Below are 14,156 nucleotides of genomic sequence, written 5' to 3' on the forward strand. Positions count from 1 at the left end.
GGGGATTTGAGCAGGAGGCACCTCTAGCATGAGTGGTAAGTGATGCTGGTGAACCTTCCTCAGCATCCAAGGCTCAAACCCTCACCCTGAATGGCTTACCCTCAGTCTCAAAGGCTCTGAGATATTTTCCCCCTCGATGAGGGCTTCTTGCTTTGTCCCTATCAACATCTTGAACTGGACATTTCTTGGCCAAAAGCATGTGCCGGCCAGCAGGTAGTGCTCCGAGTTCTATCAGCTTTTCCTCCTGTAGTCCCATCAATCCATTGGTAGCCTCCTCGGGGTCACCTTGGAGCCTGGTCAACATCAGGCAGATGGACCCTGATGACCCTTCTCAACTTCGATTTCCTTCTAAACTGAGCTTCAGGTGTGCAGCGGGTCTTCTTGCTGATTCCAAAAGGTGAACAAGGAAAGAAAGTAACTGAGTAAAGAGAAAAAAGCCATTGCTGAATTCACAGCCAGGTGAAATGGCTCAGTCTGGTCAGCCCTGGACCAAGGCACTGGGTACATGGGAGCTTAAGACAGATCCCTGTGTGTCATGGCACTTCTGCTTATCTTTATTTTTTCCTAAAGATTCTGTAACAGGGTCTTGTCCTCAAATGGACCCACTTAAGCGTATGTTCCTTTTGTAAAGAGTGAGACGTTGTCTTAGACCAGGGATCAGCTAACTGTTTCTGCAAAGGGCCAGAGAGTAAATGTTTTCAGCTTTTGGGGCCTCACAGTCTGTTGCAGCTACTCAGCTCTGCTGTGTAGTGTAAGAACAGCCACAGACAGTACAGAAACAAATGGATGTGGCTGTGTGTCAATAAAACTTTATTTACAAAAACAGGAGGCTGGCACCCCAGGCCGTAGTTAACCAGCCCCATTCTTAGACCCTCGCGTCTGGTGCTGAGGAAGGCTTATCCACTCCCAGATTATTCTAAGGGAGTTTTACAGGTTAAACACACACACTCTGGAGCCAGATGGCCTGGTTTGAACCCCGCTGTACCTCTTACTAACTGTTTGGCCTCAGGTCAGCTACCTAACCCTTCTCTGCCTCAGTTTTCTTGCCTGTAAAATGGGCATGATGACAGTATTTTCCTCTTGGTGTTATTTTGAGGATTCAATGGATTGATGAGCTTAGAACAGTGCCCATCACATAGCAAGCACCTAGCAGTGCAAGTTACTATTATAGTGTAAGTTTTGGATTATACCATTATTCAAATGTAACTGTTGGATTATATCATTTTAAAAATGTAACTGGGGCTTCCCTGGTGGCGCAGTGGTTGGGAGTCCGCCTGCCGATGCGGGGGACACGGGTTTGTGCCCCGGTCTGGGAGGATCCCACATGCCGCGGAGCGGCTGGGCCCGTGGGCCATGGCTGCTGAGCCTGTGCGTCCGGAGCCTGTGCTCCGCAACAGGAGAGGCCACAGCAGTGAGAGGCCCGTGTACCGCAAAAAAAAAAAAAAAAAAAAAAAAAAAAAGTAACTGTTGGGAATTCCCTGGTGGCCCAGTGGTTAGGACTCGGTGCTCTCACTGCTGGGGGCCCCAGGTTCGATCCCTGGTCAGGGAACTAAGATCCCACCAGCCACACAGCGCTGCCAAAAAAAAAAAAAAAAAAAGGAAGTATTGGATGATATCGAATCTCAGCATGAGGAAGTCACTCTTCCCGTTGGGGAGGAAGTTTCAGAAGAAGCTGCTGAAGGAGGCTCTAATGCCTGTCCTGGCAGGCACAGTGTGGCAGGGGCAGGACTGGTGACTGCCCCTCCCTGCAGATGTGCGCCTGGAGCTTTGTTTCCTGCATTGGGATGAGGATGAATGTGGGGCCGCCCTGCCCGGCAAGTACCGGATGGATGTCTGCTGCTGCTCCTTGGGCGCCGCGTGGGGGGCCACGTGCGAGGCGTGCCCTGACCCTGAGTCCCCAGCGTTTGCCAGCCTGTGTCCCCGGGGGCTGGGCTTTGCCAGCCGGGACTTCCTCTCAGGCCAGCCTTTCTATAAAGGTGTGTTTGGGCTCAGGGAGCCTGGTGGATGGGGAGAGGGCACAGTGTGGGCAGAGGCCTGGAGATGGGACGTGTGTTTATGAGAGAGCAAACATCTGTGGCCAGAGGGGTGAACGCTCAGGAGGTGGGGACCCAGAGACATCGGGGCAGTGTGACGTTTTGTGCTCCCATGCTGCAGATGTGAACGAGTGCAAAGCCTTCCCCGGGCTGTGTGCACACGGCACCTGCCGCAACACCGTGGGCAGCTTTCGTTGCTCTTGTGCTGGGGGCTTTGCCCTGGATGCCCAGGAAAGGAATTGCACAGGTACGTGCCCGCATCTGCCTCCTGGGAGGTGGGGGGCGCCTACAGGGATGGGGGCCATGAACTAGAGGCACCTAAAAGACAAGAACCGGCCTTTTCCTGCCTGTCTACCTGCCTGCTCTGTGAGCAAGCACAGCTCAACACCCTCTCTGGGCCTTTGGGATCCCAGCTATAAAAGGAGGGGCTGGGAGAGGCGGCCTCCAGGGGCCTCCAGGCTGGAAGGAAATTCCCTACCCTCGTTTGGGGTGCAGTCACGGCACCTCTGCTAACCTGGCTCAGTTCAGCAGCTTGGGGCTCCTGTGCACCCCTGGGTGTTTGCAGATGTGGAGGCCCGGCCCGTGCCCACTCTCTCCACAGACATTGACGAGTGCCGCATCTCCCCTGACCTCTGTGGCCAGGGCACCTGCGTCAACACTCCGGGCAGCTTCGAGTGTGAGTGTTTCCATGGCTACGAGAGTGGCTTCATGATGATGAAGAACTGCATGGGTAGGCAGCCACCCCAGGAAGGGTGATGCTCGGGGGTCTCGGGGCCGAGCTGAGGGATGGGGGTGACGTTGCTGTGATGGATGTAGGTGGAGGGGGCCGGAGTGGAGAGAAGCCATGATCCAGCTGGGACACGGCGAGTGTGGGCATCATCCCTGTAGGCTGCTGGACATTGCATGTGGCATTCAGATGAGAAGCCTGGGAACCAAGATTCGGGCAGGTCTCCCGGGGGTTTGTAGCATGAGAAGAGGAGGGGGCCTGGGACAGAGGAGCCTCTTCCCCTTTCATTCACTTTTTCATTCAGTGCACATTTCATGTGCATCGACTCAGGGGAACCACAGAGAGCTTGGCAGCAGAGGGCCATTTTCTCAGAGCTCTTGACCTAATGGGGAGATAGATGTTTAATAAAATAAATCCCCAGACAAATGCAAAATAAATAGCCACTGTCATAAGCACTTGGAAGGGCCATATGGTGCAGTGGGAGCATAGACCCCTAGGATGTATCCCATTCTGTGGGGCTGAGAGAGTGGGAGTAATTGGGGTGAAGAGGGGCTGAAGAGCAGCTTGAAGAAAGAACAGTGCATGCAAAGGCCCTGGGGTGGACGTGAAGGATAGAAGGAGCTGCTGTGTGGAGGGCCGGGTGGGAGGGGGAACAGCATCTGAGGGGTGGAAGGAGGCCCATGAGGCTGGAGTGGGAGGAGAGTGGGGGTGGGTGGTGAGGTCCCCCACTCCCTGTGCTGATGCCTGGAGGGGCTGGGCCTTGCCTTCCCTCTGTGTCCTACAGGGGGTGCTTCTCAGGGCCTCCTTCAGCTCCAGGAGTGTCAGCCTGTGTCCTTGATAATTCTCAGAATTCCAGCTTCCCTCCCAGTCTGACTCCCATGGGTCACCCGAGTCCTCAAACTCCAGGCCCTTTCGGCTTCAGCCAGGGTGACAGGGTTGGGGGAGAGGGGCACAGGGAGAAGCTTCCACAAGCCACATCACACCCTGCCAGGTCAGCGTCCTCACACCTCCTCTCTCTCTCCACACGCCCAGATGTGGATGAGTGTGCCCGGGACCCACTGCTGTGCCGGGGAGGCACCTGTACCAACACGGATGGGAGCTATGAGTGCCAGTGCCCCGCTGGACATGCGCTGGTGGCCAAGGGCACTGCTTGTGAGGGTGAGTGTGGGTTGCATGAGGGAGATGATGGGAGTGTGTGCTTGTGCATCTCCCTGAGTACATACTTATGTATATGTGTGCACACATGTGTCAGTCTCTATGCATGTGAGCGGTCACATGCATGAGGTAGTATGGGTGCAGGTCATTGTGCGTCCATGTGATATGACTGTGCGTGGGTGTGAGGCGGAGGGAGTGTGTATTTGTGAGCATGCAAGTGTATCTGGGAATGTGTACAAGAGTGAGTGTGTACATGGGTGTTTCTGTGTGAGTGTGTGAGTGTGTAAGTGTCTACACAAGCATGCGTGTTCTTATGTGAGAGGATGTGGTGTTTGTGCATCTGTGTGAGCTTGTGAGAGAATGTGTGTCTAGGTGTGGATGTGTGCACACGGGTGGGTGTGTTTGTGGATGGGGCTGTGTGCATGTGGGTGTGCGTGTGTGTGTCGAGGGTGAGCGTGTTTGCATGAGTGGGTGTGAGGTGTATTTGTGAGTCTTATGAGTGTGCATGTGGCTGTGAAGGTGTGTCTACTGAGGGTGATTGTGTTTGCATGTGAGTGGGTGTGAGGGTGTGTTTGTGTGTGAGCTGTGTGGATGTAGATGCATGGATCAGGGTGTGGGTGTTATCTGCTGAGGGTGAGTGTGTATTCAAGGGTGTGTTTTGGGTGAGTCTTGTGGGTGTGCACGTGGATATGCACGTGGTCTTGTGGGTGTGCACGTGGGTGTGCACGTGGATCTGGGTGTGGGTGCGTGTTTGTACAAGGGTGAGGTGTGGACTCACCTGTGGTGGCGTGTGGATGCCAGGAGCATGAATGCATCGGAGTGCACACGTGTCCCAGTGCCTCGGGGTCCTGCAGATGGCGGCTGAACACAGGCCGGGCCTTCCCTGGGGCCCCTCCCCTACCTGCTGTCCCCACCAGCCATGTGCTCCCCCTGCAGACGTTGATGAGTGCTCCCTGAGTGACGGCCTGTGTCCCCACGGCCAGTGCGTCAACGTCATCGGTGCCTTCCAGTGCTCCTGCCACGCCGGCTTCCAGAGCACACCTGACCGCCAAGGCTGCGTGGGTGAGACTGCGCCCGCCCCGAGCCCCAGCCGAGGCCCCCACAACCACAGCAGTCCCTCGAAGTCCCTGCCTCTGCTGGCCCCGCCCCCTAGTCAGACCCCTGCTTGACCCGCCCCCGCCACGCCCCCACCTCGCCCTGCCTCCCGCCCTGCCACGCTCACCCACCTCACTCTCGCCACGCCCCCACCTCACCCTGCCTCCCGCCCCGCCGAGCCCCCACCTCGCCCTGCCTCCCGCCCTGCCACGCCCACCCACCTCGCTCCCACCACACCCCCACCTCGCCCTGCCTCCCACCCCGCCACGACCCCCACCTCACTCCCGCCACGCCCCCTACCTCGCCCTGCCTACCACAGACTTGGACGAATGCCGCTCTGGGAACGGTGGGTGCCACGTGCACTGCGTTAACACCGAGGGCAGCTACCGGTGTGGCTGCGGACACGGCTACTCGCTGATGCCTGATGGGAGGGCGTGTGCAGGTGGGTGGGCGCGGCCCCCTCCCTCCACCTGGGATGGGGAACACACCTTTCCTGACCCAGACGCAGCCGGCCAGACCCGGGACAGGCCGCTGACCCTGCAGCAGGGTCCCTGGGACTCCCCCTCCATCCCTGCCTGCCTGCAGCCCAGCCCCCCACCCTGCTCCCCCAGACGTGGACGAGTGTGAGGAGAACCCGGACATCTGTGATGGGGGCCAGTGCATCAACGTGCCGGGGGGTCACCGCTGCCTCTGCTACGACGGCTTTGTGGCCACGCTGGACATGAGGACGTGTGTAGGTGAGGAACTGGGACTACATACAGGTGGAGGAGGCAGCTTCACAATTCACCCACCAGGCCTTCCACAAGGAGGCCACGTGGGCAAGACAGACGCCAGTCCCATCCCCATCACACGCGGGCAGGGGAGATGAGGCTTTGCACTTGGCGGTCTGCTCCTGGCCACCTGTGCCTAGAGCCCCTGCACCAAGACCCATGGGATCTCATTCACAGCAGCAGAGGCCCTTGAACCTTGTTATTTTATGAACAGTTATTGAACACTTACCGTGTACCCAGTGCATACAGAGGCGTGTGCCCTGTTCTGAAAGCAATGTATAGGATCACTGTAGACCAAGGGGTTTTCTGCAGAGGAAGCTGAGCTAGATGGAAAGACACTGTATTCTCTGAGCCCTGCTTGGGGACCCAGGCTGTTTGAGCCGTGATCACCGTCCTGTCCTGGCTGCAGGTTGTCACGGGGCCCAGGGAGCAGATGTCTACTGGGTGCCCCATCAGGGCAGAGCTGGGGCCAGCGTGAGGAAGTACCAGGAAGTAAAAAACATAACCCTCCCAGGGAGATGTGTCCAGCCCAGGGCAGCTTAAAGCATTCCCGAGCACAGGTGTCTTAGGAAACACTGAAGAAAAGGGGGCTTAGGACCAAGTTAAATAAGAAATGCTGCTTCCTCCATCCCTTCTTGCAGATCCACGTTGGCATAAAGGCTCTGAAAAGGCCTGCAGGAGAAAAAAATCCAGTTAGCTTTGTTTAATTCAGCGTTGTCTAAATGTATTGGTATAAAATCCTTTTGGGAATGCGTGTCTGGTGTGTTCCACGGAATATGTGCTGTAGACTGTTGACTGAATATTCGCGGCTGCCTAGTGGTGGAATTGGGGGAGTTCCCCACCCCTGAAGATGGGCAAAGAGAACCCCGATGCAGGGGACCCATGTGGCAGGGCACTTAGCAATGCTGCTGCATCCCCACCCTCACCTGCTCCTTCCTCTCTTGTCATCCCACAGACGTGGACGAGTGTGACCTGAACCCCTACATCTGCCTCCATGGGGTCTGCGAGAACACAAGGGGTTCCTTTGTCTGCCACTGCCAGCTGGGTTACGTCGTCAGGAAGGGGGCCACGGGCTGCTCCGGTGAGCTGGTGGTCAGTGGAGCAGGCGAGGGGGCCCCCAAGGGGCCAGCTTAGGGTTCATGGGGTCTTGGAGCGGAGCACAGCCAGACCTCATTCTTACACGTTTCCACTGGTGGGGCCTCATGTTAAAGCAAAAATTAGGATCCGATCACGTGCCGCTGGGGCTCCCTTAACAGCTCTGCGGGGGGGAGCTCTGGATCCCTTAGTATCCACATCAGTTCCCAAAGCACGCAAGCCTGATGCTCTTAAGTGGTACAGGAATGAACATTTAAACACTTCCCGTAGTTCCTGTTTTAGCTTCCTAGGATCGCTGAAACCCCTGACCACAAACCTGGTGCCTCAGAACCACAGAAATCTACTCTCTCTGGAATTAACAGTTCTGGAGGCCAGAGTGTGAAATCATAGTATCGGCAGGGTTGGTTCCTTCTTGGGGGCCCAGAGGGAGAATCTCTCCCATCCCTCTCTCCTCACTTCTGGTGGTGGCCATTGGTCCTTGGCATCCTTGAACGCACCATTCCAATCTCCACGCCCGTCATCACAGGGTGTTCTCCTCTCTGTGTCCAAATTTCCCTCTTCTTATGAGGACGCCAGTCATTGGTTTTGAGCCCACTGTAATCCAGGATGACCTCATCTGATTTTGGTTACACCTACAAAGACCCTATTTCCAAAAAAGGCCACATACAGAGGTTCTGGGAGTTAGGACTGGAACACACTTTTTTGGGAGAACATAATTCTACTTGCCGTAATTACATAATTATTTTAATGCATGCTAGAAACAAACCTTGGAAAGCAGTATCAAACTGATGATTTCTTAGAGATCGTTGTTATTTTTCTTTTAAAATATGTTCACCTGAGTAAAAATGGGGGGCAGTCTAAAGAAACTTGCAGCGAACAGCAGCTCATTTAGGTGGTGTATGAACATTGACGAGATAAGGGTGATGCAAAATTGGCTGAGGATTAGACACACTGGTTTAAAAGGAAATCCTGCTTTAGAGAGGGAGCGTGTGCGTTAGGACAGTTACTCTTAGTGTCTACCCTAAGTCTCTCATGCTGCCATTTCAGATCATTTCTGGGAGCTGCTGGGAGTCATGCCCTGTTGGGTTTGGGGGTTTTCCTCTTGGGCTCTGGGTGAAGGTGGAAGCTCCCGCAGTGGTGTGGGGACATCTCTGGGCCAGCCCTGCCCTAGGGAAGATCCTTGCTCTTTCCCTTGCTCCTGCACTGAGTCTTGCCACTCTGTACCTGAAGCCCTATTTCTACTGGGCCCAGGTTTCCCGGGGGTGTTGCATCCTCCACCCCCTCTCCTGGTCCTGCCCCTCCTATGCCTGGGTCCCTCTCCTCTCAGATGTGGACGAATGCGAGCTTGGGGGACACAGCTGTGATGGTCACGCCTCCTGCCTCAACATCCCTGGGAGTTTCAGCTGCAGGTGCCAGCCAGGCTGGGTGGGGGATGGCTTCGAATGCCACGGTGAGTGCCTGAGGGCAGGAGGTCCGGGCAAGAGCTGTAGAGGTAGGTGGGGCGGTGGCGGGGAGGCAGGTGGCAGGGAGGGGTGGCTGGGCTCAGGCATGTCCAGGGGGGCCGGTCAGGGCTGGGATCGGAGGGTCTGCCTCCCTGCAGCCCCTCAGTGCACACACCCGGGGGACTCTGGGTTCCATCTCCTGCAGACCTGGATGAATGTGCCTTCCAGGAGCATGGGTGCAGCCCGAGAGCTGACTGCCTCAACACCCCTGGCTCCTACCGCTGTGCCTGCCCCCTGGGCTTTACTGGGGATGGCTACTTCTGCGAAGGTGAGGTCGGGGGTTGGGATGGGAGGGCTGGAGGGGCCCGAGAGGGACAGCCATGGGGGCTGGATTCCAAGGTGGCCACAGTGGTCAGTTGGCTTCCCGATTTGCACTGACCCACCCACCCACCCCGTGGGTGCCGGAGAGAACGTGCCTTCAGCATTTGGGGCCACAGGCCAGACCCTGAGTCCCTGGAGGCAGTGTTTTCCCCTGGACTCAGAATGCATGGAGCCTTCTGGATGTGCTTACTTCCTGGCGGCCCTCCACTCCAGATCCTGAGTGACCAGGTCCCCTATCTGCTCCCTGGCCCTGACTTGGTCACCTGCCCTCCAAGTTCCCTGGGCTACTTGCCATCTCCCTGGAACCCTGGGTGACTGAAGGATTTGAGTGACAGGGGCCACCTAGCCGGCTGACCCCCAGCCCTCCATCTCTGGGTCCCCTTAGACAGGGACGAGTGTGCGGAGAACGTGGACCTTTGCGAGAACGGGCAGTGTCTCAATGCCCCAGGGGGGTACCGCTGTGAATGCGAGATGGGCTTCAACCCCACAGAGGACCAGCACGCCTGCCAGGGTGAGGTCTGGGGCTGCCGGGGTGTGGGCGGGTCCCTGGAGCCGCTGGCACTGTGGGTGACAGGAGCAGGATGCCAGGTGGGCTGGGCTGCGCTGAGCTGGGGTCTCCCCCCAGATGTGGACGAGTGTGTTCTCGGGAACCTGTGTGTGTTCGGGAGCTGTGAGAACCTGCCAGGCATGTTCCGCTGCGTCTGCGATGAGGGCTATGAGCTGGACCGCGGAGGCGGCAACTGTACAGGTGTGGGGTCCGTGGGGCTGGGGAGGGGGGGTGCGCCTCACTCCCTCACTGCCCACAGATATCTTTTCACATGTCCTCTCATGGAGGCGGCCTTGTGTGACCCCCGTCTCCAGTAGTGCTCCTGCCCCTTTAACCTTCATCATCCTCATTTATCATCCCCTGAATAAATGCAGTGGATCAACAAAGTCGAGCTCCCTCCACCACAACCATCAAAATGGTCTCCCACCTGTGTGTCCCAAACAGGGTTCGGCAGTAAATATTTTCAGGTTTCGGCCATACAGTCTCTGCCTTGTTGCTCGGAAACAGACACAGGCGATAAATGAATGAATGAGCGTGCCTGTGTGCCAATAAAACTTTATTCACACAAACAGATAGGGGGCCGGATTTGGCCCACAGGTTGTAGTCTGCCAGCCCCTGGCTCAAAACATGTCCTGAATGTTGCTTTTTGTAGGTTCGCTCGTGGAATCTGGGGCAGGGAGAGCTGTCAAGGGCAAACCTCCAGGCCAAGTAAAACAGAGCAGGGGAGGGCGTGGGGTCGCCTGGGACAGGGCAGACCCCAGAGGCTGCTGTCCCATCAGGCTTTCTTCCCGGGGGAGGATGTGACCTTGCCCCTAAGCCTGGCCCCCAACAGCCAGGGCTTGACTCCCTGGGAAGAAGGCAGGAGGGAAGCGGGTCAAGGGAGGGCTCCCTGCTGACGGTGCCCCCACCCCACAGATGTGAATGAGTGTGCAGACCCCGTGAACTGCATCAACGGCCTGTGTGTCAACACCCCCGGCAGCTACCTCTGCAACTGTCCCCAGGATTTTGAGCTGAACCCCAGCGGGGTGGGCTGCGTGGGTGAGCACACACTCCACTCCGGGTGGGGTTTTGGGGTCAGTGGGCTGGATGGGACCATAGCCTGGGTCACCCAGATCCACCTGTTCCTGACACACAGAGCCTTGGCCAGAGTGATCATCCCGATCGTCTGTTGAGATACAGCCTTCTGCTCTAGACAGACAGACGCATAGAGTCACACATGCACACAGAAATATGCATGCACACAATTCCACAGTCACACACAGAGACACCCATGCACACACACACATAGAATAACACACAGTTACACATACACAGAAGTGCAAACACACACACACACACACCATTTCTCCCCCACCACTTGCTAACCATCCCTTTCTGCCTCTTCAGACACCCGGGTCGGGAACTGTTTCCTGGACACACAGGACCGAGGGGACGGTGGCATTTCCTGCAGTGTGGAGATTGGGGTTGGCGTCACCCGAGCATCCTGCTGTTGCTCCCTGGGACGGGCCTGGGGCAACCCCTGTGAGCTGTGCCCGCTGGCCAATACCAGTGAGTCCCTGGGGAAGTGGGGGCGGGGGAAGGCAGAGACCTAGCCCTGGTCCAGGCTCCCGCAGGGCTTAGTGGGTCATCTCTGCTAAGGGAGGGACACTGGGAACCAGAGATGGAGAAGGGCTCGCCCTGGGTCACACAGCATATTCTCAGCAGTTCATCATCTAGGTCTCTCCCCAAAGTCTCCTTCTGCCATCTCTTCCTGCAAATTCTTTGTGTGTTTATATTCACTTGCTCACTCAGTCAGTCAACAAACATTGAGCATTCCTCTGTGTCCTGTCGTAGGGGTGGGGACCTAGAGAAGGAGGGACCGCAACCGCTGCACACTGCCCCTTACCCATAAACCAACAGTCCCTGGACTGTTGAGAGTAGAACTATCCTAAGGGTCTGTTTGAGGCATAGTGATGGGTCAGGAGGAAGCCATGGAGAGGAAGGGGGTAAGGGAAGCCTTCCCAACATAGGGACTTGAATGAGGTTTTGAAGGATGTGTAGGAGTTTTCCAGGCAGAGTAGGGGAAAGGGTGTGGGGTGCAGTGGGAAGAGCATGTGCAGAGTCGTCAGGTGTGAAGTGGGGAGGCAGCTGTCCACCTATTCAGGTGTGTGTGTGTGTGTACATCCAAGGTCTTCCTTTCATGGGGGAAACTTGTGGTCACACTAGGGTCTGGTTTTGGATCACAAAGAATCCCTCCCTACCCCCAGCTACTACCACAAGATCCATCTGCTCACATGTTGAATTGTGAGCACATGTTTACACACACACGCACACACTGGATCCCCCAGGATTGGATCAATGTCTCTGGCCCCAAGAGGCTGAGGAGGTAGGGGATGTAGTTTCTGTGCTAAAGGGATGCAAGGCCCACTCTTGAGCCCTTTCTAGGGGACCTTTCCTCTCCTGCTTCTCCTGAGCTTTGCCCAGATGCCCCATCCCACAGCCCCTCACAAGCACCTCTTTCCCTTGCAGCTGAGTACAGAACCCTGTGCCCAGGGGGTGAGGGCTTCCGGCCCAATCCCATCACCGTCATTCTGGAAGGTGAGTTCCTGGTAGACCATCCACTGATTGACCTTCCTCTCATTCCCCCCTCAGCGAGGAGCAGAGTTGGGCAGCTTTGGGGTTGGGGACAGATCCTCTCAGCCATCTCCTCTTCTACCTGTTGGTTTATTGATTCATTCTTCTATCCACCCCCATCCACCCATCGATCCATTCCCCTCTCATCTACCCACCCATACATCCATTCCCTATTTATCCATTCTTCCTTCCTTCTTTCCTTCCATCCATCCATCCATCCATCCATCCATATATATAAGTACGTTCATCCATCTACTCACCTACCCACCCACCCATCCATCCACTCATTTATCTTTTCATCCATTGACCCATTTGCTTATTCACCCATCTAGCACTTTTCATATCCACCCATCCACACATCCATCCTCCCATATCCATCCATCCACCCATCCATCCATTCCATCCATCCATCTACCCATCCATCCATCATTCCATCCATCCATCCACCCATCCATCCATCATTCCATCCACCCACCCACCCATCCACCCATCCATCCATCCACCCACCCATCCATCCATCCATCCATCTATCCATCCTTCTATCCATGGGGGTAATGAGATTGGAGAATTCCATCAAGACGGAACTTTGTGATGGATGGATAGATGAAAGGATGTTCTATCCAATGAAGGGAAAGAGGATGAATTCAGGGTGACATTGACCCAGGAGAGTCTGGGTGCAGCCTCCAAATATCTAACAGCTCTTGGGTATTCTTTTTGTTTTAATTAATTTATTTTATTTTTGGCTGCGTTGGGTCTTCATTGCTGCATGCGGGCTTTCTCTAGTTGCGGCAGGCGGGGGCTACTTTTCACTGCGATCTGCTTGCTTCTCATTGTGGTGGCTTCTCTTGTTGTGGAGCACGGGTTCGCAGTGCGTGGGCTTCAGTAGTTGTGGCTCGCGTGCTCTAGAGCACAGGCTCAGTAGTTGTGGTGCGTGGGCTCAGTTGCTCCATGGCATGTGGGATCTTCCCGGCCCAGGGATCGAACCCATGTACCCCGCATTGGCAGGCGGATTCTTAACCACTGCGCCACCAGGGAAGTCCCTGAGTATTCTTAAAGAAGCAGGACTGACTCTCCAGGACCCTGGAGAGCCCAGGGCAAGGCGTGGGTGTCCCCCAAGTCCTCTGCTTGGATTTACCTTCCAATCACAGCTTCCTCACTTCCTGACAGACATTGACGAATGCCAGGAGCTGCCAGGGCTGTGCCAGGGGGGCAACTGTGTGAACACCTTCGGCAGCTTCCAGTGCGAGTGTCCACCTGGCTACCACCTCAATGAGGACACCCGCATCTGTGAGGGTGAGCTTGAACCCACCCCATCCTCCCTGCCTTCCTGCTCAGCCTCACCTCCTTTTCAGGTACTGGGGCCTCACATGCCCCTCGGAGTCTGCTCACCTGCTTTGCTGCCTGGGGCCCATTGGAAGGGTTGGGAAGGCTTCCTTGGAATGTCCCAATCTACCGTCTGCGCCGCTGCCCCCTCCCCGTATCCCCATTGCCTGACCTCCAGCCTCCTTCCCACTCAGAAATGACCTGGCTTTATCTCAGCAGCCATGCCCTTCTTCTTTGATCAAAAGCTGAACAAGGCCCAGAGCTAAGAAGGGGAAGGGAAAGACACCAAAGGAACAGCCATACCTTTCCTTTTCACTTGTCTCCTTACTGTTCTCTTTTGCATCTTAATAACAATCAGCAGTTAACTGGTGTCTGTGATTGCATGTCACCACGGTGCTGAGCATCTGCATTTGTCATTCGTTCATTCACCAAAACAGCCTCATGAGAAAGATGTTCCTATTATGACCCCATTTTTCAGATGCAGAAACTAAGGCTCAAGGGGGTTAAGTCACTTGAGAGGTACCAGCTAGTAAGTGACTGAAACTGGCTTTGAGCCCAGCCATTCTTATCCTTGAGTCTGAGCTCTTTTGATGCAATATATGAAATTCATTCCTTCATTCATCCATCCATCCATCCATCTGTCCACCAATCCATTCTTTTTCTTCTTTTCAACAGTATTAACTGAGCACCTGCATGCAACCAGACACTGACATCAGCACACGAGGACAGTAGATGCCTCACTCTGATCAGCACTCTTTAGAAACTCAAGGAGATGGTGAAAGAAGGGAGAGATCTAAGATTGAAAGCCCAATTTCCTTTCTACATGGAGGTGGGAGCTTTCAAACAAGAGTCAGAACCCAAAATGCTTGAAAAATGTCTCATCCCTCCCTGCCTCCCCTATTCCCTAGACTCTCAAGGGAAAAAGGGAGAAGTCCTGTCATCAGATATGGTCCTGTGCTGCATTTCTTGACTGTC

The 14,156-nt window shown here is 55.5% G+C and overlaps 1 protein-coding gene across 1 annotated transcript in view; it reads left to right on the forward strand.

The window, feature by feature from the left end:
* The window catches only part of FBN3 (fibrillin 3), a gene marked incomplete at both ends in the record, with an annotated part of 58,606 nt that overhangs the window by 15,131 nt on the left and 29,319 nt on the right, over positions 1-14,156 (forward strand). Inside the window, 16 exons of the mRNA XM_081232655.1 lie at positions 1,752-1,976; positions 2,155-2,280; positions 2,635-2,763; positions 3,793-3,918; positions 4,852-4,977; positions 5,330-5,452; positions 5,622-5,747; positions 6,736-6,861; positions 8,203-8,325; positions 8,523-8,645; positions 9,084-9,209; positions 9,324-9,446; positions 10,161-10,283; positions 10,632-10,793; positions 11,754-11,822; positions 13,026-13,151. Coding sequence (XP_081088781.1) covers positions 1,752-1,976; positions 2,155-2,280; positions 2,635-2,763; positions 3,793-3,918; positions 4,852-4,977; positions 5,330-5,452; positions 5,622-5,747; positions 6,736-6,861; positions 8,203-8,325; positions 8,523-8,645; positions 9,084-9,209; positions 9,324-9,446; positions 10,161-10,283; positions 10,632-10,793; positions 11,754-11,822; positions 13,026-13,151 — 2,082 coding nt within the window. The remainder of the gene's footprint in view (positions 1-1,751; positions 1,977-2,154; positions 2,281-2,634; positions 2,764-3,792; positions 3,919-4,851; positions 4,978-5,329; positions 5,453-5,621; positions 5,748-6,735; positions 6,862-8,202; positions 8,326-8,522; positions 8,646-9,083; positions 9,210-9,323; positions 9,447-10,160; positions 10,284-10,631; positions 10,794-11,753; positions 11,823-13,025; positions 13,152-14,156) is intronic.

Source organism: Mesoplodon bidens, assembly GCF_964165515.1.
Source record: "Mesoplodon bidens genome assembly, chromosome: 4".
In the NCBI taxonomy this organism is placed as follows: Eukaryota; Metazoa; Chordata; class Mammalia; order Artiodactyla; family Ziphiidae; genus Mesoplodon; species Mesoplodon bidens.